This window comes from Genypterus blacodes, unplaced genomic scaffold, assembly GCF_046128005.1.
Source record: "Genypterus blacodes isolate CSIRO-AG114 ecotype Tasmania unplaced genomic scaffold, CSIRO-AGI_Gbla_v1 ptg000133l_1, whole genome shotgun sequence".
Classification (NCBI taxonomy): Eukaryota; Metazoa; Chordata; class Actinopteri; order Ophidiiformes; family Ophidiidae; genus Genypterus; species Genypterus blacodes.
The window spans coordinates 8,840,882-8,868,789 of NW_027466935.1; the positions used below are offsets into that span (position 1 = coordinate 8,840,882).

At 44.8% G+C, this 27,908-nt stretch overlaps 1 protein-coding gene across 1 annotated transcript; it reads left to right on the forward strand.

Moving 5' to 3' along the window:
• The first annotated feature begins 1,170 nt into the window (after positions 1 to 1,170).
• Positions 1,171 to 27,908, forward strand: LOC143011315 (matrix metalloproteinase-17-like). Its single transcript, XM_076164143.1, has 9 exons — positions 1,171 to 1,225; positions 1,571 to 1,706; positions 9,498 to 9,784; positions 19,407 to 19,583; positions 20,262 to 20,364; positions 23,201 to 23,283; positions 23,856 to 24,008; positions 24,385 to 24,642; positions 27,524 to 27,908. Exons 1-9 carry the CDS (start codon positions 1,186 to 1,188, stop codon positions 27,847 to 27,849), a joined length of 1,563 nt encoding a protein of 520 aa, XP_076020258.1. The 5' UTR covers positions 1,171 to 1,185; the 3' UTR covers positions 27,850 to 27,908.

The window sequence follows — 27,908 nt, forward strand, 5'->3', positions numbered from 1 at the left end:
GAATGGCATAACATTTCTTGAAACCTTTTATGACTTATTCCACTATGAGGAATACCACCTAGGAACTGTTATGACCCAATCAATGATGTGTTGATATTTTAACCTACTAAGCACAAAACAAACAAAGGTAGTTTCCTCTGTCGCAGATGGAAGCGCTCTGCTCTGTACAGACGCCGTAATGCCACAGAGATGCAGACTCAAAGGTTCCTCCTTCAGTGCAGCTTTAGCCTAACAGCCAGGGAGAAGGAATCACAGCGAGAGGTAAACACCGAGATCAGAGAAGACAGGAAAGTGGAAACAGCAAGAGAGAAATAGCAAGTGAGAATGAGCTGCGACTACTGTGTGTGTGTGTGTGTGTGTGTGTGTGTGTGTGTGTGTGTGTTTGTGAGAGAAAGAGAGAGAGAGAGAGTGCTTAAGATGATAAACTCTACATGAAAATGGAGCTTTTTATTCTCCTTTGTAGAAGTTCTTCACTAATGCGCACCCACACGCCAGGCCTGGAATCTATATCATCACATTTTTATATTTTTAATACAACCAGAGTTGGCCCGAGTCTTTTTAAGGGGCCCTAAGCAGACGTAATGCTTTCAAGTAAATAATTCAGAGGGTTTTTATTTTATTTAAATGACTAAACTACCACGGGGGCCCCTGACCATCACCTTAGAAAGCCCATGTAGGCTGGGTACTGTACAGTAAAAAAGCATAACACAATAGAAATCAAAAGTCAATCAATCCACAAGGCCACAGGACATTAGAATTTGTACTTTTCCCTTCAGTGGGATGTTTACTTACCTGACCAGTTAAATATTCTTGATTTCTGATCTGGACTATGAGGTTATTGATTGGTCGAAGCACAGGGATATGCTGCAGAGCCATGGACCCGTTGCCAGGCCATCACAGTAATTAAAAATAGTGATTTAGGTAAATTTAGCCCAGTTGGAGCACTTAGGAGGACCTGACTCTGCACTCGGATCCATAGACAGTAAACACGATCAGGTGTCAGCAGCTTGGAATACTGGGAGCCCCTGAAATGCCTGGAATGACTCCTGATCTCCGTGTCTGCCGTTTGTTTCCCCCCCCCCCTCTTGACAGGACTGGCTGAGTAAGTTTGGCTACCTCCCGCCCCCCGACCCGGTGACTGGGCAGCTCCAGACCAAGGAGGCCCTGACCAAGGCCATCAAAGCCATGCAGAAGTTCGGAGGGCTGAAGGAGACCGGAGTGTTAGGTATGTGGCTGTTTGTGTGTGTGTGTGTGTGGTGGAGGGTGGTGAGATCGTGTTTGAGAGTACTTTGGGTTGATGGAGGGCAAACTATTTCAACTACAGCTTCAGAAATCAGCAGAGTTTAATTTGTATCTCTCGGAAACCGTCAAGAAAGGAGAAAGCTCAAAGATGCTATTTACAGAGACTATTGTGTCCTTTTGTATTAAATTGTGTAGCTTGTCTTCACATTGTCCGCCTGCAGTAGAAGCGATTCCTACTCGTACGGAACGAGTACATACATTTGCAACATCCGTCCATGATCTCCTTTTGAAGCTGTCATCCTCTCCTCTCCTCTCCTCTCCTCTGCAGACCAGGCCACTCTGGGCCTGATGAAGACCCCCCGGTGTTCTCTGCCAGATGTGTCTGAAGCCGAGGTGACGCCTGGTCGCAGGAGACGAAGCCCGAGCCTTCAGAATAAATGGAATAAGAGGCATCTGTCCTGGAGGTACGGCACTGTGAAATACCGGGTGTACTAGACGCTGTATTTACTACACAACAGTATATCGGCGTGTAACCGTCTTGTAGCTTGGGAACGATAAAAACAATGTTCACTAGACGCTATATTGATTGCACCGTATAAGTGTACAGATGAAATAATGGAGCGGCAGCACGCGGGCTCCCATTTTCTGTGGTGAAATGCAGGGAGCAAGGCTGTAAAATACGGTATTGCATTACAGTCTTGTGTTAGTACAGTAACAATACATTAGAATGCAAAGGAACGCTCGCTCACATTTTATGTTGCTAATTCAATGACAATAATGGACCCAAGGATGGAATTAAGGGCGAAAGTAAATGTTATTTCTCGGGTTCAGATTAGGTGAAGGTTCCACTTCTCTGCTAAAGTGTAAAAGTGAAGTTATATAATCGATGGCGGCAACATTGAAGCAACTCTTTTCATTCTATTTCTGTAAGGGAATACTTAAAACGAGATCAACTATCCAAATGAAAGGATACATGGTGGTGTTTCAGCGAATGAGTTCCTTTCATCTGAGCCTCAGCAGACGTGCATGCGTAGCCTCTGGCAGCGGCCTTTTCTATACATATAATCCTCCCGGGGAAGTGGCTGCCTCTCCAAGCTGGCTGCCAGCTCGGGAGCAGGCAGGGAGACGGAGTGCGCTTTGGAGTACCTGCTTGTCAGAGCTGAACGATGATTGACTCTTCAGAATCCCTCTTTTACATCAAGCGCTGAACAATCATGACAAGAAGAGCGTCCCGCGCCGGGTTCTGACAGCAACACGCACACCGTTGAGAGGACGGAAGCACCAAAAGCCACGAAATGAGACGCTAGAGAGAGAGACCTTTTAAAAAGTCTCTCTTTCCTGTGTTTCCTCTGATCCTTTACGTTGGAGGGCTGTTACTCCAGACAGAAATTGTTTATTTTCCGGATCAATTCTGTTTTGGATGGAGAGTGCTACACTGATTAGAGAGACCTTCAATAAGCAGCAGACACTTCCCTCCTCTCAGAGGAAACTAAGAAAGACTTCCCTCCTTACACCGCAAGTAAAAGCCTCTCTGAAGAGTCCCAAATGCTTGTCAGGATACAGTCAATACCACACAAAGGAGGCTGACATTCAATGCTCTTCTGAGTTAATTAAAGGCTCAGAGATTAAAGTCATGTGCGTGATACTTAAAGAGCAAACGCTTTATCAGACGGACATCCGATAACGTATCTGTACCATAATTCAGTCATTATAAGTGTGGCTGGACCATCTGTCACAGACCGGAGAGGAGGAGGAGGAGGAGGAGGAGGATCGGGAGCATCTGTGCTGATTCACACACGCTACCAATGATGGAATAATGAGCGACTGTCAAGGGGTGTGTGTGTGTGTGTGTGTGTGTGTGTGTGTGTGTGTGTGTGTCTGTGTGTGTGAGGAAATGCGCGATTGGAGTAAATAAAACAGCAAAAAAGAAGATAAACGACACACAAAAATACAAACTCACATTTTCATCCTCCCGGTGTGTTTTTGTGTCTTTTTGGCCCAACTGCCAATCAAACCCCAGCACGCTTAAGAACAATACCTCCTCCATGCCGCCTGCTGTGCGGATTGACCCACCATCAGTAGTAGATGATGAGAGCGCTTATCTGTTCTCGTCAATGTCCAGAGGTGTTCCGTTGATCGTCTTGTAGAGCTTTGAGACATTTTCTGGCCTTTTTTCTTTGATGCAAACACTTCATTTGTCAAAGTTAACAGGAAGGAATGGCCCACACCTTGTTACATTGAATGTCAAATCCCCACAAGTAGCCCAGCAGTGGTTCCGTTAGTCCTGGTCCTAAAAAAATGACCAGGACGCTGCCAAGGCTGAAAAGGCTTAAGCGGTGGTCAGGGTAGAGATTAGCAGGTTTATTCTGGGTGCAAATGGACGTAGACACATAAATCTGTCCATGACCATTTCATCGTCAATCTGCTGCCAAGGCTAAACACAACAAACTCCAGAGACAGATGTGGTGTTGCTGCAAAGGTCTAAGCAGAGATCGATATCGTGAAATATTTAGACGGCCTTAAACGCCAAAACACACACATTTACCAAAACCATGTCGAAAGAATAGGCGAGCATTTCAGGGGCTGAACACACACACACACACACACACACACACACACACACACACACACACACACACACACACACACACACACACACACACACACACACACACACACACACACACACACACACACACACACACGAGGAAGGGCTCAGTCCAGTCAGGTGGTGATCAGTGCAAAAAAATGGGCTTTGATTTGTTTGATCCACTGCAGAAAATGAGTGTTGATGGTTCTGCGTCTTAATCAACCAACATTCACCAAAATCAAAGACTGCTACACACCAGCGGCTCAGCTCACCGTTTGCTCATTATCTCATATTGTTAGCTAATTATCACAGCAGACAGCTTGGCAGTCATTAGCAGCCTGACTGATAATTCAGATAGATAGGTGAAGTGAGCTGAGCGATAGAGAGAGAGAGGAAGAGGGAGAGGGAGAGGGAAGATGACAGGGAGGAGAGAGATGGTTCCTCTGTTCTCTTCAGCCTAATGGAGGAGGCGGGCTTTTTGCGTTAAACTGCATCCCGGACTTCGGAATCACCGGCTCTCATCCGTCTCATTAGATCAGCGCTGTCATCGTTCTTGTATTACAGCTAATGGACTGAGCAAGAGCGCCAGTGATGTAGGAACAGGAACATATCGCCGTAGCGGCCCTGAACATCCATCACAGAAATGGTCTCGCCGTGGTATCGGGCTCTTTCCGTGATTTTGGTTAAATATGAGCATTGGCCTCTGCAGTCAGGCACTCTGAACCCAGTGGAGGTTATTAAGTGCAGTCCAGCCAAAGTCCCTGCAATGGTTAATGACTGTATGAAGCCTAACCGAAGTCGTAACTCAGAGGCAGCCGTGCATGAAAGTGCTAATTATAGCCAGAGCTAATAGTTGTTTGTGAATATTAAGAATGTCTACAGCCGTACCCAAAGGCACCGTGGCGGGAATATCCATCGGGATTTAATGGAACGCCGGCAGCCATGATGAGCTCACACACCATGATAAACTCATTCATCCAGTTTTTCACGGTCGTCATCATTTGTGAGGCACCTGTGACTTATGTGGATTTCACATACGGGTTTGAATCCTTATCCACACACACACACACACCAAGGCCCAACACTTCTCTCATTCTGTTTTGTTGCCAACATAAATCCAGACATCTACACTCCGTTACGTCACCATAACATTTGAAAACCACATCTTATCCCCACTGCGGTGTCAGACGCAGTGACCAATGTATTAATTATAATCCATAAAAGCCATAAAAATCCATTTACATCTGGATCTGGACTAAATTGAACCTGTCAATCTACCATATTTTGTCAGAACCCATTGATTATTGTGTGAGACTTCCTGCCAACACAACAGGAGGCAGGCAAATAAGTTCAGATGAAAACCACCGGAGGAGCGAATTATATATAATTATGTGTATTTATTTATAACATTCTAACCTGTAATTTAGCACAATTTTCTGAATGAGCTTTTACTTTAGTCATTATTCTAGTTAATAAGTCATTTTTTACTGGGTTTCGCCGTTTGAGCCTCTGGGCAGATTAAAGAGAAGCATCAAAGATAAAGCAGAGACGAATCGCTGAATTAAAAGATGAAACACGATGTAACTGCTTTACAGATTTTATGATTCCTCTGCAAAAATGTGGATATTTTGAGTCTTCTGTGATTGTTCCTGTTGTTGATTCAGCCTCACGCATAAACCTGAGTTGGCTGAGCTATATTTGGCATTTTCACCATCTTCAAACAAAGCGGCGTCATGGCATCCTGACTCAGACCTCCGTCATCGCTTCCCCCTTAAGCTGGTTTGTAGTCGGGGATGTGCGCTGCTTGCATTTTCCTCGTGCGGCATCGTGTAATCAGAGGAGCTGTACTCTTTCGGTCAGCGAAGATCCGCCACGAAATTCCTGGATAGTGCTGCCTTCAGGGGCCCACCGTCGACCTGGGCAATCGCTCCGCGCCGCCGTAAAGAATATCTATAGTTAGAACGTCGTTACTGGGTGTTATCATATTAGAGCCGCTCATATTTCCCCCCAGAATGCACATCACCGGAACAGAGTTGCTGACTGTTAGACGGACAGAAAGAGTGGAGAGTGAGAGACGAGATAAGTGGAGAGGGGAGACTCATGCAGCGGCTTTTAATTTAATGTCTTTTATCTTCACTGTGTGTGTGTGGTGGTTGTGTGGAGGATGAGGATCTTTATGAACACGCAGCATCACTGTGTGTGTGTGTGTGTGTGCGTCTTTAAAGTACTTACAAACTTGAATGAGCACATGAATCACTGCTGGCATATGAGCTTTCAATTTTCAGTGTAATCAGTTTATGTCTACAGAGGGGAGCAGAGGTCCACAAGAGGAGAGCGTTACTCGTCTGCGTGTGTGTGTGTGTGCGTGCGTGCATGCGTGCGTGCGTGCGTGCGTGAGTGTGTGTGTGCTACTTAGCGTGACATTAGATGTCAGCTCATGTCTCCGTGGTGCAGCGGAGTGGCGGGAGGTAAGAGCCTGCTAAGAGCCTTCATCGCTCTCTCTCTCCCTCCCTCTTCCTCTGAATAACCACTCTGAGGTCGAGGCCTGAAAGTTCTGCTAGAAGAAGCTGAAGAGTCAAAGTCGAGCCGGTGAAACAGCCTTTCCTCATCAGCTAATACACACGCGTCTATACACACACACACACACACTGCATGACACACACCGAAAGAATCACAGGTTATCATCCAGGAGGAGGGAAATGTAATTAGTGATTTGTCACATGAAGGAGTTCACAAGGCAGAAACCCTGTGATGGCATTAAAGGAGATGAGAAAATGAACTTTGCCTTCATCCTTCTCCCTGTCTGACTCCTTCCTCCTCATCTTTAGGTTCTGGGAGGCACATTTCAGACCTGTTTCTTCTCATAAATGTTATCTTTCTATATTATTCAAAGCTCTGTCATTACAAGAAAAAGGCATCACAGCTTTTAAGTCTGAAATCTATACATTTCGGCACTCTGTCACTTCCTGCCACCAGCGGCTAAAGGGAGCCAAACTCCGATCTGTAAATGAGTTGAATCAGCTTTTGGAAATCTCTTTATTTGGCATCTAAAAGAGTATTTTATAAATCACAAATTGCACTTATTGATAGTCTATCAGGGGATCTTGCTGCTTAATGTCTCTTTGCTGATATTGGTTTGCTACTTTTGAAGGAACTGACTGATTAATATGGATCTGGATTGGCACCAGGATTTGTTGGGTTCTTCCCCCAGCTGGGCCTCATTTTTCCAAACTTATGTCTAATTTGTTTCCGAACATTTTGAGGAGTCCAACTAAAAAAAGATGCTGAAGTTTCTGCTCTCCATTTATGGCAACACCAGCCATTGTAAAACATCTAGTTTGGCTTCATAAAATGCTCCATCTTATTCCCAGCATGTCGGCTCAGAGAGATGCTTTAAGTGATTGGAACAGAAACCAGATTTTAAAAAGCTTTTGTGTAGAGAGACTTTTTTTGGGGGGGTGAAAAAAAAAGAGTCTTCAGATATTGTGTCATGATGGAAATGACAGTGTGTGTGATCATTGTTCCCTCTGTGGGCAGTAGCCTGGAGAAACAATGAAACCTGAGGAACTTGACGGTCTCACGGAAAGCAAAACGTTACTCCGAAGTGTAGGACACAAAGCCACAGGGAGCTGTCAGCGAAGCTCCACAATGGGAGCAAACCGGGCTCGCTGTTTCCTGCTTTCGTCTCTGTTAAAGTCTCTGTCTCGCTCACACACACACACACACACACACACACACCTCCCCCATCTTTCATTCTCATCTCTCTTTCATGCAAATGGTGAATTCACAGTGTGTGCTCGTGTTTTTTTGTACAGATGAGTGGAAATGGCTGAGAATCAGTCGATGAAGCGAACAACAATGAGTTTATGGCACATTATCAGAAGTTGTTTGGTGATCGCGTGTCTCTTATCGTTCTTTTCAGGCTGTAAACATCAACAAGTGGTTGGGAAAACACAATGTGAGGGAGAAAACATCTAAACGTGTGTCACAGGGTGGAATCTGCTGAGGACAAATCTACACTGTAAAAGAAAGAAGTTAGAGCGGTTGAGTACCTTTTGAAAAATTGACAATTTTTGACAGTTTGTTCAGAGAAAGAATGAACACATCAATTAAAACTGAATTACAATCACAATCAGGTTAGAAGCAGGTTTTGTTTGAATGAGTAAAACCAATTTAAATGGAAATGTTTAGAATCAAGTTGTTAATCAAACTTGGTTGAATATTTAAGAATTTCGAGAATTTCTTCCCACGGAAACCAGGACAGAAATGTTTTCACAGGTCAAAGTATGTCATCCTTTCTGGTAAAAGTATTTGTTTCAGTTTTACTCAATTCAATAAGGTAAAATTAGAAAAATGCCATTTCCACCCCACGGGGTTAAATAGTTACATTCATTTAAAATGGCGGTTTGAGGTAGAAATGTCATTGACAGTGAAAGATGGGATAAATTCTGTAGGACTCTAAGAGTGATTGTGTTCTGCTAGCATGTGCAGCACGAAGAACCAGAGGAGAAGAGAGAGAGAGAGAGAGAGAGAGAGGGGAACATTGACGAGATGGATGAGGAAGTTAGCATGAAGCTTTTGTTTTTATTCATGTCCCTTTTACTACGGTGAAACACGGCTTGAGAAAATGACACGAGCGATGATGTGGCCATGTGAGTGGAGTAGAAAGGAGGAGGAGGAGGAGGAGGAGAGGGGGGGTGCAGGGTCAGAGACGGTGAAAGACGCTGAGCTGTAATCTCCCGCCAGCCCTCATTTATAAACGATGCTGCATCCTGGACTGCGTGAGGAGCAAGCTGCACCTGAGCAGGAAACACAATGAACCAATGGCATCGCAACAAATATGCAAACAGGAGCTTCACTCCCTCACGCTGCAGGCTGGAGGCTGGAGGCTGGAGGGGCCCACATTGTGCTTGTGACCTTTTTGTGATTGTGCTTGGTGGATCAGATCCCTCTCAGCTTCATCTCACACTCCCGTCTCCCCTCCTGTTTTCTATTCCTCTTGCTTTCTCCTCGTCCGCCCGCGCTCGTCGCCGTACTTTCCATCCTTTGACCTTCCATTTTTGATTCTTCCTTCTGTCCCCGTATCTCCGCACACTGTTCCTACTCCTCCGCCTCTCATCTCTCCCTGTTTATTTCACCTCTCCCCCTTGTTCTCCTTTAATATCCCCTCCTTCACACCTTTTTTCCTCTCTGCCTTCCTCTCCCTCACTTCGTCTTTTGCTCACCTCCCCTCACCTCATCTTCTCTGCTCTTCTCTCCATGTCCCCTGCTCTATCTTGTCTCTTTCGCCTCATCTTCTCCCATCATCATGTTATGAAGTATATTTCTCTCTTCCTTCCCTCTTCCTCACCCCGGGTGTGGATGCTCCCTCCGGAATCATTCTTGATCTATTCCAGGCCTGTCCCCACATCACCGCAGACTATACGATCCTTTTCTCGTCTCTCTCTGTTTACGTCACCTCCTCCCCCCCTGCTGTCACCTCTTCTCTCTTCCTCTTCTCACCCTTTCGTTTGCTCTTGCTCCCCCTCTTGCCTCTCCACATGTGCCTCTTCTCACTTCTCTTCCCCTTCCTGCCTCCTCTGCCACCCTCTACCATCATTTCCCCCTTCTATCACCTTCCCTTATGTAATATGTTCTCTTCCCTCCTCTTCCTCTTCCTCTTCAGAGTGAGGACCTTCCCTAAGGAGTCGGCCGTGCTGGGTCGAGACACTGTTCGGGCCCTGATGTATTACGCCTTGAAGGTCTGGAGCGACATCGCGCCCCTCAACTTCCACGAGGTGGCGGGCAGCGACGCAGACATTCAGATCGACTTCACTAAAGCCGATCACAATGATGGATACCCGTTCGACGGCCCCGGCGGCACCGTGGCTCACGCCTTCTTCCCCGGCGAGAGGTTCACAGCCGGGGACACACACTTTGATGATGACGAGGCCTGGACCTTCAGATCACCAGGTGAGGAATGTAAGGAGCCTGTTGCTGTGCTCCTTTCTGAAATATTATTCTCAATGTTAAACTGGAAATGGAGATTCTTTCCTTTTTCAGTAAACACTCTGTTCCATCATGCAAGAAAAATCAAGATCCCATATTTTCTATATTTCCAAGGTTGAACTTGATGAAACATTTTCGTAGGTTCACCCCCTCCCCAAAATGTTGCTTTCCATCACAAAATAAATGCTCTTGGATGAGGGTTTGTTTTTTTTCCCCTGAGATAAAAGAAATTGTTATTCTAAGCTGGATACAGTGCTTATCGTATTGACAGCCTGAGGCTCTGCAGAATGAAGGCTTTCCCACAGCATTGTGTCCTATAGATGAAAAGTATTCAAAGGTTCACTCAGTGAAGCGTCGGCTCACTGAGTCGGAGAGAAGCTGGTTAAAATTGAAAGAATCTGTCAATAATGTGGATATTCTTTTACACTGCTTATTGTTTCAGCTTTGTGGAGGTTTAGACCGATGGTGATCATCAGGGTTAGGACAGGGAATTGAACCATCTGCTTTGTCTTTTTATCATAGTCCAGAGACAGAGAAAGCAGACTCAGGGGCTACATGCGCATAAAGATAGCATGCATGTTGTGACAGTACAACAGGGCCAATCTAAATCTTGACACCAAAGGCCAAATGTGAAACACAGAAATCAAGGACATGTACACAGGTAACAGTGGAGAAACAGAACCAATGAGGCAGATTGGTGATATGCTGTAGAGCTGATGGGCTGTGCAGGCTGAACAGGTGAGAGGAATGAGTGGTAATCAGGAGGGAGCCAGAGAGCGATCAGGGAGGAAGCCACGCCCCCACACACCACACACACACACACACACACACACACTCTTTGGAAAGAGAAAAATCGAGTGCAGTCATTGCCATTCCGCACGTTTCTATACCCCATAGACGAGACAGATCGGGTCGTTGTCTCCAAAACATTTGCTACAACTGCAGACTATGTGGTAATGTTAAAATGAAGGTGAAACCAATTAATATGTATCATAATAGTAGCAGATAAATGAATCATCGACAACCTGTGAAGCTTAGAAATACAGATTAGTGCTTCTGTGTCAGTTTAAAGTCCCGAGCCACAAATGCTGTGAGTTTGTGGGCTTGTTCTGAGGTTAATAAAAGAGCTGTACATCAAAGATACGATCTCACCGGTGGCATCTCGTCCTGCCCCTGATGTGATTAACCTTTGCTGGGAAATCACCATCGTTTAATCTCAGATGAAGTTTATTTTAAGTATCGGCCACCTGCATCCCAGAATAGTCATTTACAAAGTCCAATGTCATGAGACGTTTGACCAGTTAGCCGTTACCGATGAGCTCTCTGTGGAGCTGCTTCAACTTTTTGGGGGATTTTTAAAAATGCTACTGTTTCTCATTCACTAGAAATATCAGCGTCTTTAAAAGCAGAAAGGATGAGATGGATGCGAAAAAGTTGTTTTTCAGGGGAAATAAGAGCTTTCCTATCTTTCATTCATTACGTACAGAAGATAAACATCTTACTCCAGATGAGTGTGTCAGTGGTCCAGAGAACATCCTGAGCTCTCAAGTGAGACTTCATTGGGTTTCTTCTTCTCTTAGACAACAGCCTTGGTAACAGATCTGGCAGCAGCCGTTAGATGTATTTACACTCCAGCAATGATGGATGGTGGGTCATATATGTGGAGTCCCCTCGAGGGGTTAAGAGAATATATTATTAGAGACATTACCTCCATGCTGGGCTGTGTGTGTGCGATACAGCAGACACCCTGGCTGTTATTTCCTGGCTACCTCTAAACCCCCAAACCAAGCCAGCAACATTAACGTTCATATCTAAATCTGAATCCAAGAGAGCGAGCCAGGATTTAGGGAAACAACATTAGACAGGCATATTTGTAATCACGGAGATGATTGATATTTGCTGCTCTTTGATCCTCCTGGACAAAAACTCTGCGTTTTCCAGGGCCGCAGAGAACGACAGCGAAATCACAGTCATATTTATATTTGGGGCCTCATTTGATCCCATAGGACACCGGCTCATATTGGAAGTGTTTGAAGTACTTTTTACTACTTTGGAGTTTGCTCCGTATGTGGAAGAGGCACCTCGAGCTCTAAAGCTACAGTGAAGTAAGGGTTTGTGGTGGCATAAATGAACAGCCCAGGGTGAAAATATCCCATATTAGCCTTGAAAGTGAAGTCAATAAAATCTGGATAAAAGCAATATCAATAGTTTATTGACATTTTAAACGATTTCCTTTTATATAAGCGAAATGAATTCTTTGCCACCCTTCTGTAGCTCTACGTTTATAGGTGTGTGTGTGTGTGTGTGTGTGTGTGTGTGTGTGTGTGTGTGTGTGTGTGTGTGTGTGTGTGTGTGTGTGTTTTGACCATAGTTATTGGCACACAAAAGGCATAAGAATGGAATAATACACATAAGAGTGAGTGGATAGAAAGACACACACACACACGGGAGCTCTTCAGAAAGGACAGGGCACCGGGTGGCTGCCCAGATCTAATTAAATATTCAATTAAATGCTCTCAACAGAGGTTGGTGGCACAATAGTACATCTAAAGGATTATGCTGATCCTGGCAAAGCAAACATAAGGGGGGGGAAACACTGACATTTACTCAATACTCTGTTTGGGAGTCTGCATGACCAAATACAATGTGATTCCACATGTAAAGCAGTGATTAAAGGAGGTTTAAAAGACAAGTTACACTTTACTTTTACTTTCTTAAACATAGTTATTGTGTGTTACCAAAGTAAAATCATTCTCGTTATTTTAATTATCTTTTTTTTGATTGTTGAGGATCCCTGTGCAGCCATGAATCACTCACACAGGTGATTCCTCTTGTTCTGGTTGATTAGATTTCTAATTGAGTGTTGCTTTGTCGCACCGTTTAGGTTGTGAACGAATGCCCTGCACCCTAATTAGCCTTTTTAATTAGAAGGAATTAAATAAGGAGGTAAATGACGTAACCTCGCTAAACTTACACGGAAACACACATTGCTGTGTGCTTTTGGGCCGCATGCACACCTTGTGTCTGGCTCATTTGGGTGCAACACATTCATCCAGTGTGTGTTTTGCTTTGTTCAGCTCTACGCCGGCTAAAAGATTGGTTTATGCAGTATTATCCTAAATGATCTGGCCGAATTGCTTTCATCCTACAGTTTTCAAAGAGCGCGATTACCCGCCTGGGGAGATGTATGGGTTTGAAAATAAGGCAGCAAGACAGCAGCTCTAAATGGAATTCAATCAGCTCTGCCATTCTAAGATGGATGACCTCTTATTAGAAATATCCCTATTGTTAGACAGCTGTGGGTGAGGAAATGCAGTGCTTTGCATCTTAAAGTTCAGAAAGTAGCTGATATGTATTCTTTCCTTTGTTCATTTTCCTCATTTACCGTCATTCTTCTGTGCAGCCTGGTCTCTGTGTACCCGTTCAGCCGGGGGAAATGACTCCACACACGTTTTGTTATTCATGTGCCTCCTCACTGCAGTGTTCCTGCTGTATGTCCATACTTTGTAATGGATAGCGAGCTGTGAATTGCAAGCATTCGGGGTGGATGTCTTGTTTATGCTGATACAAAAAAAAGTGGGACAATAGGGAGAATGCAACAAAGCGGAAATAAATGCAACGGATCACCAGAGGGTTGTGAAACTCTAGGAGGTCGTGACACTTATCGTCAACCTCATTTTCTCTCTCTGCTGTCCCTCTTTCATTGAGAAAGAAAAGGTGGCAAACAAGGGAAGGGAGGGGGGAGCAGTGTCCAAGTAATGAGCCCACTCATCCAGACGAGACGAGCGAATGGGATGATGTAGTCACCATGAATGCCAAGTCAGGCGAAGGCTGTCTCGTCTCCGTTGTACAAATGACAACATAAGTCATTAACGCCTCTTTTCTCTGACTTTTCGTTTTGCTGACTGAACTCAAAGCGACCTTTCTCCCTCGTATGCTCAGTGGCAGTGTTTATCTCTTTATCTCAAAGATCGCAGCACAGGGGTAGCAGGTGGCTGACTGAAGCCCCCCTCCAGATGGGAGGGGGGGGGCAAGACTACTGCTAAGTCCTTCTCTTACCAAGTTTTGCCAGGCACCAGTGCGGTTTTGCCAATTTGCTAATTTTATGGATCCAAACAAGATTGCTAGCGTAGGTGCAGTGACAGCTGAGGCGCATGAAGACTGACAGCAGGTGGGCAACATTGAGCATCATAACTGCTTCCGATCACCTGGACTTCACCGATCAGCTCTAATTCAGCTTTTGCACTTTTGTACTGAGGCACTTAGTTTGTGGCACAGAGAAAGAAGAAGTTCCTCCAAACTACATTTTAATGAATGTGGCTTCAGTCTTTCAGTCTTGCCTGCTACTGGAAACCAAGAGATGAAAGTTTGCCAAATGATAACGGGATGCAATTACTTCTTCTGCTTAACGCTTCCAACTCCAGCCATTATTCCAAGAGAGGTAGAACTGTATCACTTGGCAAACTACTTATTCGTAATATACGTAAGAGAAATCTGTATGAAAGCAGTGTTTGATGCTTGAAGCTGTGTTTTGCTGACAATATGAGAAACTTTACAATCAGCAAGTTTGTGTGCATTCAGTCCTGTGTTTCTCCTTACTAAGATTGATAACACGTGTTCAAATGTGTTTATGCCATATACAGTACATGTATAGAATCAATAGAATGATGTCATTGGGGGTACATAATGTGTTTCATGCATACCAATAACAATCACCAATACCAATATGCAAGATCTCCAATGGTCTTATTGTTTAATGTTCAGCAGAAAGCTCTATAGAAAGAGGCCCTGCCCAGTGACACTTTGTTTCACAAGGTTCTTTTTGATTAAAACCCCAGCATGGAAGATGGAGGTTTCAACATGTAGCGGTGGTGTGGGTGAAGCAGATCAGACCAGCTGGTGAGTCTGTGATGGGGCCAGGACCTGTGTGGGCCTTCCTCTTTTGTTTTGTCTTGTCAAGGCTGTGAACCATATGTCAGAGGACAGCAGCCCAGTCTGCTCCAATTAGACCTCCCACCAGGCCACAGCAGTGACAGGACACGCAGATGATGCTGCAGCACTAAGTGTGTGTGTGTGTGTGTGTGTGTGTGTGTGTGAGAGGATGTGGGTTCAGTAGGGGCAGAAACAGCTGCATAGATGTGTGTTTGGTTAATGGGAGTTGAGCAGTGAAGCAAGAAGGGGTCAATGGTCACTTTTCAATATGTTGGTAATGTATTTATTTCAGTAAAAGTCATTTTCCTGGTCCAAAATGCAATTTTTCACAGGTCGTAACCGCCCATCAACCAAGATCCAGTATGAAATGCATTAAACATGCTGTTGTTGAAGAATGATGCAGGCTGTACAGTCATGAATAATCTCTGGAAAAACTGTTCACACCTCTCATCGCTCTAATGTTAAACAGCGCGAGTTAAAGGGTGATTTTGACTTTTCCAGCTCTGCAATTCAGTTCTGATATCAGTCTGCAAGATGGATAGAAGCTATTGTCTTAATAAAGTGTCCTTCATTGTGGGCAAAAGGGAAAAGATGAATGCTCTTTGATTCTATGAATCATCGCAGCTTGTTTGACACTCCTCTTTTCAAGGCCGCTTCTTTCCTTCGTAGTAATGAATCCTTTCAAAAGTGACATATGCATTTTGTGCATTGGACTCTTTCACTTGTAAAGCAGCCGTGGAATTATTCTATTTATAACTTTAAAATCTTCAGAAGAAAAGGTGTTCTAAAAGGTTTTTACTCAACTACTCAGCTTCGACCAAGATCGGACATAAATCAGGTAAAATCTTCCCTTTGCAGTGGTGCGGAGGCTCTTTTGTGACGAAAAACACAAAAAGTACCACACTGCGACTGCTGGATTGAAGCATGGAGGTAAGGGAAGGGAAGCAAGTTAATTAAACAACCCTTAATTTCTTGTAGTCACACTCTGTCAGCCCCACCTCGCTACAATCTCTCAGCCCGCCGCTTCGAGAGTCATCAGCTTGTCTCTGCGACTTTGTAGCTGATGTCAACATTACGGCTGCGATGTGTTGTTTGGCTTGTAAGATAGGAGGCCTGGCTCAGCTTGGGTCCCGCAGAGGTATCATAAATTGTTGTTCTTAGCACATTTTTCAACGGTATGCTAATCCCTGGAGAAGATGTAAACTTGTTAGGTCAGCCCAGACGGTAAAAGTGAATGTTGGTGCTCCAGCACAATGTAGAGCTTTGTAATCTTCTTAAGAAAAATGAACCTTATCAGACAAATGCGTAGCTGAGTAATTGCCTTTGCTAATTTCCCTCCACAATCTCCTAGGGCATTGTTCTCAGCGGTACCCTAAATCAAGGTTCTCCCAGGCCAGCTAACGTGTGTGATGTTGCTGAATAGTGGAATATTAAGCACGGTGTGTAGTGCAGCACTTCACCCCTGTTGTTTGGTTGATGGTCCTGTTGTCCGTTTGTAGACCAGAGAGGCCAGAAACTTGCTGAGGTCAAATGAGTGGAGGTCTGGAAGTGCTGTTTTGATTTTGACAGGCAGCAGTTAGCTTCTATTAATTATCATTCCTGCCGGGAAGCTACAAATTGATTACGAAAACTAAAACATGAGCTTCATTAAGCAGGTGATTATTTTTCTTTGCTCATTATTGTGTATGTGTGAGTCTGTGTGCACATAGTACATACAGGAACTGAGTTGGAGAGAAAGAGGAAATACTGGTGGTTGTATGTTTAGTTTAGTTAAGTTGAACCCAAAGCTGGCTCATTTGCTACCACGATGTGTCAAAGTAGTAAATCTCTCCAAATATTTATCAAATTTCCTTTGGGAATTTGTGTTTGGCCCAAAGCTTTGGAACTAAACTAAAGAAGCTAGCTCAGGCGGAAGATGAGGACAAGAGCCAAAGGACGAGAAAGGAATTAGAAAGAGACAGAAAAGACGAAATAATACAGGGAAATCTGATCAAGAAAAGGATCTGAAAACCACAGAGATGAGGTGATTTTGTGGTGAGGTTTTATAGATTCAGGCTTATTTCGATTTCCGATAAACACAGAAAGATATTGTTCTGTCTTTGTGGATGAAAAGATCGGATCAGATTGTGTTTCATTATCACCAAAACTCTACGATGTGTTCTTAGTACGGACGGATGGTTTGTTGTCGTAGCAGCAGCATGGAAACAACAAAGGAAACAACCAGAGCAGAATGAATTACGCTGAAAATCTTTGAGACTCCATGGACATTTAGATGAAACATGAGGTAGCGAAGCAATTAAATTGCTCGCAGTTCCTCTTGTTAGATGTGAGCCACCGCCCCTCTAGACACGCCCACCATGTCTGCCAGCTGACTTGATGTAGAAAAGTAAAGTGTTCATGCACCTCCTGTGGATAAAACCCTTTTTTTGGACTAAGTGTGCATGCAGGAAAGCTCACGAAGACATTAGACTCTTGTGGTCTGTACATTGTTGTCATAGTAACCATACCACTTAGATTGCAGGCTAAATATAATTGTATAACTGGAATGGCTTAAACACCTCTGTACTTATTTTCTCTATTATATTTGATCTGTGCTTGGACTTTTGGCCCTAATTTCTATAGAAATGACTAAATTATGAAAATACTCACAATTACCAGCCATAACTCTCAACTGTATGAACCAACACACTGTATGAACACCTGCTACACAATGTACTCAGTTCATAAAGGTGCTGCAGTTTCATCATTGTGTGTTTAAATATTAACGGGAATCTTATGGTAAGCTATAGAAGTCAATAAGATCTATTGGATTAGAGCCTCCACATGTGGAATATTCATGACATTATATCAATGTTAAATTGATTTTGATGGATATGCACAAAATGAGGCGATCATATTAAAAACTCAAAAGTTACCAGCAGGTATTCTTCAGTGATATCCTCTCAGGATTTCTTCATTAATTCCTCATCAAATCCAGGAAATCTAATTATCTTTTGTCTCACAATGTGATGTCTTCTATTGCACCGTAGTGTTTTGTTCCACGCAAACCATTGGTAGACTGGGTCTGACCATCTAAGAGCTAAGAAAGGGTTACACCAAACCCATGTTGACCACATCACCCCTGCACCGTTTTACTCTCGAGGCAAACCACAGGGTGTCGAACAAGGAGGCCTTTGATGTTTTTAAGTTGTCCAAACACTTTCGTAACTTTCACTCTCTAAATTCCTTTTCACCAAAGGGGTCAAAGCAGCAAGTCTATATTTATTAAGTTCAGGAACTGGGCGAGGAAGAGTTGTCGAGGTGGAGTGAGCGAGGCTTTAAAGTGTGGCAGCATCTTAATGGCTCAGTGGCTATTTCAGCAGAACAAAGCATTCAAACCCAACAAATAAAACGGTTTGATTGTCTGAAGAGCTTCACCGTCTCTCCCTTCTTTCCTTAATATCGCCCATGCGCCTAATTCTCTCTGCCCTGACTTGTTTCCACTTTTCCGTCCTTTTCTTTCTGCCACAGATGGCCTGTAAATATGATGACATGGGAAATACTTTGTTCTGTATCCCCTCTCTCTCGCTCTTCATCCCTTTTTTATCCACCTTTTCTCTCTGCGCCATGTGCTCCCGGAGATTAGACTTGGCATTTGGCTTCCCAGCACCCCAGGTGGCTACTATAAGCATGATTGCATGTCCCCAATTGTCCTTTTGTCTTCGACATAGCACAACGCTGAGATGCACTCTGAGCTGCGAACGGTCTGAGGTCCAATGAAAGCAGTCTTGAGCTTACTCACCAAGGAGCTGAGCTACAGCAGCTTGGCTCGACATGCTAGAGCTTCGTAGTTTTTTTGCATAACAAAATCTCTGGGTCACAGGCTTTGTCTTGGTTCGCAGAGGCAGACGAGGAGGTTTTAGAGGGTTCTGTTTCTTAGCCATACGTGTAGGGAAATGGCATTTTGCTGGCCTGCAGTCTTCAGGCACACAGAGTCTGAGTGGCAGGCCAGGGGCCCAAGCACTACTATCATACTTATCTCAAAACACCACGTCTGGTAATATTGGGGCCTCTGGAGCTGTCCACAGGTTTAAGTGGCTTGGAGGTTCAAAATCAAGGTAGAAGACTTACTTAGGTCATATATTGTTGTGTTTGTACATACTTGTCCTCACATGGCCTGTGTGTTTGCAACTAGTTTCATACAAGAAGGATGTTGCATGTGGATTTAATTGTAAATGGTTTTTGCAGTGTTGCTTTTTACGCTATCAAGTGATGTTATATAGGATTTGTCATTTCTTTATTTAGCAATGTCATGAAACGTTAAGAGCTGTAAAATAAAGTTATTATCCTTCAGGGTGTTTTAGTAATTCTTTGTTGTGTTTTCCTTAAAGGTCAAATAAAAGGAAAATGATGTGTAATTGTGTATTTAGCCATTTCCCAAATCAAATAAAAACACAATAAACTAAAACCTTTCCTAACATGGCTTATTGTTTTACATGAAAGGGATCTTCTCAAATTGTTAAATTTATTGGATCGTGGCTATTTCAATTTGTTTTTCATTCTTGCAGCCTTGTCATTTGTATGTTTTATTCGTCTTCATTTGGAAGTTTATGTAATTCTCTCTCTCTCTCTCTCTCTCTCTCTCTCTCTCTCTCTCTCTCTCTCGCTTGCTCAGAAACCCACGGGATGGATCTGTTTGCGGTGGCCGTCCATGAGTTCGGTCACGCCATCGGCCTGGTTCACACCTCGGCCATAGAGTCCATCATGAGGCCGTACTACCAGGGTCCCGTCGGAGACCCGCTGAAGTACGACCTGCCCTACGAGGACAAGGTCCGAGTCTGGCAGCTCTACGGTGAGACGCCGAGTATCGACACACTCCTGCCAAGCACACAGAGAGAGATTAATTACAATGTAAATGACTTCCACTTCCCTCAGTCGGCGAATGTGCAAACACATTAAAAGGGTATTTCAATAATGGATCAGCAGTGGAAAAAGTGGAAAAGACAGCAGGCGTGACATTTCAAGGAGACCAGAGTCGACCATTTTACATTTTACACTTCTCTCTGAATATCCAAAGCCACGTTCATTCTTCCATTTCATAATCAGCCTATATTATCTGTACATCTCCATTATTTATAAGCAATCTCAGTCCTCATATTAAAGGTGCTTCCACCTCGCAGGCGCATAAATTATTCACACCGTACAGACTACAGTTTCTTACGTTTTCCCATTTGAATAACAGTTCCGTGGAAGGTGTTCAGACTGTGTGTGTGTCTAATAAACTGGAGACGTACGCCATCCACCCTATATCTGTATGTTTGATATCAGGGAAAGCAAACTTAAGCATCGGTCTTAAGGTTGCTAAGCAATCATCGATCAGTGTTCAAGGGAAGGGTTTAGCGAAAGGTCAATTGGATGATACAGCAACAGAACATCATTAATATGGGAAAGAAGGGCAAAAATTAAAGTTAAGACCGAGTGCAAATACAATATTATGACACCTGTTTGTTTGTGTCCATGTCCTTCCTAGGAGTGAGAGACTCAGTGTCCCACACCAATCGACCAAGCAACCCCTCCCAGACAGCCGAACCTCCCGTCCTGCTGGACCTCCCTGAAAACAGATCCATCGTCCAGTAAGTAGACGTTTTTAAAGCGATTCTTTGTCCTTTACATGCGACAGAAGTACAGAATGTAACACATAGAGAGTTTCATTTCATCTTCCCAAACAGGTCTTTTGTCGATGTCTCTTTTCTCTCTCTCTCTCCGCCTCTCAAACCACTTTGGAAGCTGCAGATCGAACACAGCGACCTTGTGTTGCCAAAGTGGAAGTTTTGTTTGATTTTGAGCTCATACTCCTTTCACTCTGCAAATTGGAGTTTATCAATGTTGGTATCAAACATTATTGAACCAAAACACCTCATTGTGTGGAAGGTTCTCAATCAGATGTGTTCATTTGAACAAACGTTGATGGCCCCCAGCTTTTGATTGGCTTAACACCTGATTTGGCTAAGCGGAGCAAGATGAAATGGAAACTACGCAGTGCTGTGGGTTCAACAGGAACAGAATTGAGAACCGTTGTCTTAGGCCGGGACTATGAATGACACACATTTGTTTAATTTTTTATACTTTTGGGGGGTTTTTGTCACAAATCCTGATAAGGTTCACTGTTTTTCCACTTTAACTGATTCATTTCAGAGGCCGTTTGCTCGTTAACTGGTTGAGTGAACGCAGGTGTGCATCATCAGCTCCTCTCAGCATGGGAGCCTCCAAACGGTTTGAAGGAAAAAGCTAAATAATTCTAGTTGGCACTTTTTGTGTGCTTTTACATTTGTCGTGGGTTTGTCATTTTTAATGTTTTCTTTTCTCCATCTCACTCACTCCCTCCTTACCTGAGCAGATGGTTTGGACCAGTTAAGATAAAATTGCCAGTTGCTGGTTTGTTGTGAGGGAAAGCTTTGAGTCTGTGGAATTACAGTTGCTGAACCTGGCAACTTTATGTTTCACCTTTTGTTTTATTTCAGTAGCAGTTAACGTTTTCCTGCTTTATGGGGAACTGGCAAAGTATCATCCAATCTCCATACACTCTCATCTTCTAAAGAAACAGATGGATGGCTGTGGGTGTAATGGGAGCCATAGGTTAACAATTATAGAACATTCAAAAAAAAAGCTCAAGATCTCTGGCAGTGGAATTATTCACAATTTTGTTTAGCTTTGCATGAGGTCAAACTTGATTTTTCGAGAACTCTGGCCACCATTGATTTTGTGAAATGTATGCCAAAATCAATTATAATATTAAAAGATACATTATCCAGCTGAAGAAACCTGATTAAAACCTCAAAATTCCAACGTTTCAGCTGAATAACTAACGTGAAACTAACAAGTGGTGTCTAAGAAATGAGGCAGTGTTGAGCAGAATAACACCAATATGTATTATTCATGGCCAACCTCTCCTCGCTGCCCCTGAGCTGTATTTACACCCGAGACCAACTGATACTTTATATTACACGGAAGATAACATAATATACCTTGAACCTCGAGACAGCCTTCATATCCAGGGTCTCAGCAGGCCTCACAAAGCGCCGCATTACTGCAGGTTTATTGTGGATTCCTTTGTCCAGTGATATCTCCTGCATTCTCTGGTCTTAAGTACATAAAAGTACTTGTAATTGTATATTTCGTTCCTCGCTCTGTTGAGAAAATGAACATGAATCCACAAAGGAATACTTCTATTGTTATTATAAAGAGTTTTTTCCCTATATGATGTCATGGCCTTACCTTTAATATCACTCAGCTCTCACCTAAGAGTTCTTAATCAAACACAGAACGAAATCCTTACCCTCAAAGGACAAAGCAAGAAGATGCCTCACCTTGCGAAATTGTCAACTTAAACCTGAATGAGATGTAATGAAGTGCACGCAGGGATGATGCATGAAAAGGCTGTGTTAAGCTTGGTAAAAGGTCACAAACGCTGGCCCATTGACGGTGGTCTCGAGTGTTAATAGAGGTCTGAATAGAGAGCTTTGTTGTTAATATGAGGGCTGGCTGGCTCTGCCTCACAGTGGCGGTGCTGTTGTGCTAATGGCCTCATCGTTGGCAGGCCAACCACGTCGGCGCTTTAAATCACTGATCAACTCCGGACTGCACGGCGTCGGCCTCGTAGCGTCGCCTCCTCTTTGTTTAGCGGAGTCGGGCTGAATCACTCCCAGAGACTCGGTCACAGCGAGGGACGGCAAACGCTTGCATAAAATGTGGACATAATAAAATGGATCAGGGAGAGCGTCTGCAAATTGGTCACAACACAATATTTGTGGATGGCGTTCCAGCTGTTAGTGTTTTCATTCAATGAGATGTCAAGTGTGAAATCACGACAAATCATGTTGGAGCTTTTTCCACGACCAACACTGTTTACATACACAGCAATAGTCTCAGCCAGATATGATCATGTATGACAGTGAAGCTATGTGTCTGAATGTGACCAATGTTGAACTCTTGACAACTATCCTGTGTTAAGCAAGTTGTTGGCACCATGAGACGTGGACGGGGTCTCCAGTAATGTGGAGGAAAACAAATCTCAGCCAGAAAGCCGAACATGAAGAGGAATTTCACATTCCAGGATGGGTAAAAAACACGTCCAGCTCAAAACATTAATACAAGATCAAAGTTTGGAATGGTCCGAGTCGGAGCCTTTGAAAACCTTTCAACCTTCCCTCACAGGTTGAGTGTGTGTACATTTTCGCAAGGACGAGTAGACCGAAACCTGGCAACCTCAGGTGTGAATGTGGTGAAGACGCGGTCAAAAAGACTTGAGAAGGCACGAATGAGAAGCAGGAAAGCGCGACGTGATGTGTCTCGATCTCAGGCTTGATGCAGCCTTTCATACTGACTTCATGTACTTGGCCTGCACATAAACCAGTTTACTTTTTATTCATCCGCTTCCCAACCCCCCTTTTCTACTTTTTTTTCTCTCAGACTGGCTCGAGATGCCCCGGACAGATGCACCAGTCACTTTGATGCAGTGGCCCAGATACGAGGGGAGGCCTTCTTCTTCAAAGGTACAAAGGGAGCGAGGCAGACGGGAGCCGCAGATTAGGGCTCAGTAAAAATGAAACATTTGCTGAAATAACTGAGGTAACGGCAGGAAGGGCAGAATTTTAAGGCGACCTCAGAGGGCGAGGAAGAGACGGAAGGGACCGCCCGAGTGCGATGAACCCTGCTGAGAGATCGCAGCCGAAGCGTTACATCAGGTTTTTTTGGCGTTTGGCCTCTGGAGGAATGACCTCGGCCTCCCACTGACACCAGGAATCAGAAACAGACCTGCAGATGTGCTAAAGTATACATAGCTGTTTATATGTCCTGTTATATAGGAACATTTTGCCACCACATGTTGTTTTTCATAATGTTAAATGGATCAAGATGTAGATTTTGGTTTGACGAGCTTCAGCGGTGCAATGTTTGCTATTTTATTTAGTAGTTGCTGGAGTTCTTCCTCCCATATTGAGGCTTACGAGGCCGCATGGAGTCCATATGAACGAGCCAATGCCCTCCATAGTGACCTCTTGCATCTGTGCGTTGTCAGTGACTGCTCCTATAACTCTAGTCTGACCAGTTTCTCTCTGTCATGCAGGGAAATACTTCTGGCGACTAACCAGAGAGAGGCATCTGGTGTCTCTGCGTCCCGCTCAGATCCACCGCTTCTGGAGAGGCCTACCAGCCAATCTGGACAGCGTGGACGCCGTCTACGAGAGGCCGGGGGACCACAAAATCGTTTTTTTCAAAGGTGCGCTGCCAAAATGACTCGACCCAATAAAGTAATTAAAAGTTGAAACGCGCGTGTAAAGCCAGCGACCTGTCGAGCTCCAGTTGGTCTCAGCCAAAGCCGACCGCGGCTGTGACAGTGTCGGATCGGACATCTGTCTCTCCATCGTGAGTCGTTGTTTTTGATGAATAACTATGAAATCACGCCGTTTATTCACACAAACAGAAGCTGTACACTTTACAAAACAGGTCTAGACGCAAGGGCACCTCCCAGCAGAGGACGTCCTCTATCCTACTTTGCATATCTTCCAGATCTTTCAGCATTTCAAGCTCATGTATAGAAGCCGTCTCACTGTATGTTCAGATTTGATAAATGCAAAATGCAACTCTGTATTCAGGTCAGAAGTACTGGGTGTTTAAAGACAACAACGTGGAAGAGGGTTACCCACGTACCATCAGTGACTTCGGCCTGCCGGTGGACGCCGTGGACGCCGCCTTCGTTTGGCTGCACAACGACAAAACCTACTTCTTCAAGGACGACCATTACTGGCGCTATGACGACCACCTGAGGCGCATGGACCAGGGCTACCCTAAAGACAGCACGCTATGGAAGGGGCTGCCGCTGCACCCGGACGACGCCATGAGGTGGTCGGACGGTGAGAGTGAAGAATACTTTTGCTCCGTTTTCACTCTACAAACACTGCCACGTTCTCAACAAACCGTCTTTCCATTTTGATATCACGAATCATCTGGTGAGCACAGCTGCTGCGTGTAGATTAAAGACTCACATTCCAACGGCTCCATTCTGTTGGCGTTTGTATCATCCTGAGGTGTGTTGCAAGACTTTTCAAAATGTCCCCAGTGTGGGTTCAGCGTGTCCAGGCGGTCGGTGCTCAGTAGGCAGCTTGAGCGACTCTAATCCGCCCCTGCAGCCTCTGATGAGAAGGAGGCTCTTTGCCTGTCAGGTGTTCACTGGTCTGTGTTTTGTCTTGCGAGCCTGCTCCTGATTTAGAGGCCTAGCTTTAAGCTCTTTGATCTGTGTGTGTTAGAGAGGGAGAGAGACAGGGAGAGGGAGGACGGGAGAGAGAGTCCACACCCTCCTCTGCTCTGATAATGGCCGAGGGTCAAGCACTGTCTGGAAAGGGAACTTGGACACCTACATGGACGGACACAGGGGCCTCAGGGAGCCGGAGTCTCATCAAAGCGTGTCCTGTTTGTCGTCCGCTTCCACTAACTGGAGTTAAAGAGAGGAAGAGGAGGAGGAGGAGGAGGAGGTGAGGGGAGGAGGGAAGATAGAGGTGACAGCAGACGAGCGTAGAAGGAGAAATGGAGACGCTGGGAGGATGAAGACAGCCAGAGAGGAAAGGACAGAGTGAGACGAGAGAGATGGATGGAGAATCACTCAAACAGGACACAGATTGTGAGATAGAAAGCACAGAGACGGGAAGAAAGAGAGTAAAAGAATGATTATGTGTTACTGTGTCATTCTGAAGCTGTAGTTTGATGACGATAATGATTCATTAGAGCCACCAGCAGAAATAAAGCTGCCGGGGACAGTTTGGGTCTGCGTGAGGGCCTGAAATCTTCTTTGAGTCGCTGTCACATCTGTAACGCTTCTCTGCTCGCTCATTTGCATACACACTTCACGAAGCTCCCGCCAATGTGCAGCTGATCATCACTATAAAAGGGTTTGATGTAATCTTATTAGTTATTAGAAGTGACAATGATTTGACGGCTGCGAGAAGAAAACTGCAGAGTCGGAGGAAGACGCAGGACGACGCACAGCCAAACAACAGACAAAACAACATCGTGAGAGGCGGCGTCCGCTGGGATAAATATCTGATGGTTGTCATGGCGCTGTGTCTGATGTTTAGACGCTTTAATGTGAAAGACGGCGTAATTACAACAATTGGAGGGCAGAGCTGCCTGGAGTTTTTGATCTTTATACCTTATTTAGATCATTCATTGTCATTTAGGCATTATTGAGTCCCTGACATGGAACTGCTGCGAAGTCTTCACACTCCTGAAATGAGGCTGTGCAGCAAATGCATCATATCTATGTCCTATATTCAGACACTAATCCCCTTGTTGTATAAAAGACTCTCATACTCAAGTTGCAGGGCTCATTTAGAGTCACTGTATGAAGTGTTGAGCTGTCAGGGACGTTCTGCTCTAAACTGAGTTATTTAACCTCTCTCTCTCTCTCTCTCTCTCTCTCTCTCTCTCTCTCTCTTTCTTTCTTCTCTTTTATTGTGTTCACTGCCTCCAGTTGGCCGAGTGCCAGACTCATAACTGTACTCTCTGATTTAATCCCTCATAGTTAAATCAAATCTGTTCGCAGCTCCAAGGCCGTTAACACTGAGGATTCTTGGTTTAGCATCAGAGCCGTTACACGTGTCCGTCTCCCTCATCTCCTCTGTCTTCATCACTAATGGAGATTGTTTAATAAGAAGATACAGAGGTGTGTGTGCAGCTAAATAACTTCCTCTCACATACAGAAGTTTTTCTTTTTTTGACACATCTCTATTTTTACTCAATGATGGCCTCCAGCGTCTCTCCTGCTCCGCTGCCTTTAATGATACGTTGCATACGTTCCCTTAAACACCAGTCGTGTCTCATTTGACTCTCCCTACACGAACACACTAATCTTCACCTCCAGCCTGATGGCACAAATGTGCACTTACCAAACCTTCTGTGTTATTTCGGTGGCGAGCGCACAGCGGAGCTCTGCTTGCGCTCGCACCTATTTACTATTTCGGTGGCACCTCATTAACTTATCTACCCTAAAGTGTAAAGACGAGCACAGCAGGGGGCGTCAGCAGCAATTATGGTGTTAATGATACACGTAAGGCGCAGCTCCATGCCGACCGTGCGAAATTCTCTCCGCTTAGTTCTGTGGGGCTCTGAGGGTTTCCACGGTGGAACCAGAACACGTTTCATTCGAAGCGGGGCTGAAGTTTTAATGCGATTTCATATAAAGACAGCAGGAAGTCTCATCGGAGGAGATGAAATGCACTTGCAGGAAGTGGGACGCCGGGGGGGCCTGAGTGGGCGCGCTGTCGTTTGCAGATCCTCTCATCCTTTTAAAGGCCACGATTTGGCCAGGTGCGTAAGCCATGTATGCTGCAGTGTCCCAGAGTGTTCTAACTTGATCTATGTGTAAGTGCTTTAAAATTGCCCTGTAGACATCTAAATTTCATCCAGTGTAACAAGCAGAATATCAATGTGACCGGCTGTGTTCTGCTCTCAGTGCCCAGGGTGCTGTCAGAGATTTGGATACATCAGAGTTCGCTCGGGCTCCACAAACCTGCTGCTGGCGGCCGATAACCACGATTCTGCTCCATAGGAAATGTTTGAAATAGAAACAGAGTCCATGATTTTGTCTTATACCTCCATATAGGAAATGATGATTTACTGCAAGATCAAATACAAACGGGTCAAAGTCAAACCTTTTAGACAGCAGAGGAAATGTGTCATCACACGGATCACACTTGTACCAACCCTGTCTCCTTCTCTCTCCTCCTCTCCCTGTGATAGGCTCCTCCTACTTCTTCAAGGGGAAGGAGTACTGGCGAGTGCCGGGCAGTGACATGGAGGTGGAGGCGGGATTCCCCCGGCTCATCGCCAAGGACTGGATGATGTGCACCGAGATGCAGTCGGACTCTCCCAACTTGGAGAGCAAAAGTACTGAGACCAGAGTCAACGGGCAGCATCAGCCGGACCACGCGGAGAACGGCTACGAGGTGTGTTCCTGCACCTCCGACACCGCCTCGCCTCTGGGCGCCCGCCCCTCCCCCACCCCACTTTGGCTCCTGCTGCCCCTCTGGACGCTCTCGTTGGCCCTCCACCCTGAACCGCTATGATGCCAAAGCCTGGGAGGACGCTTTTGATCTGTGTGGAAGGAAATGACTCGTTAATTCAG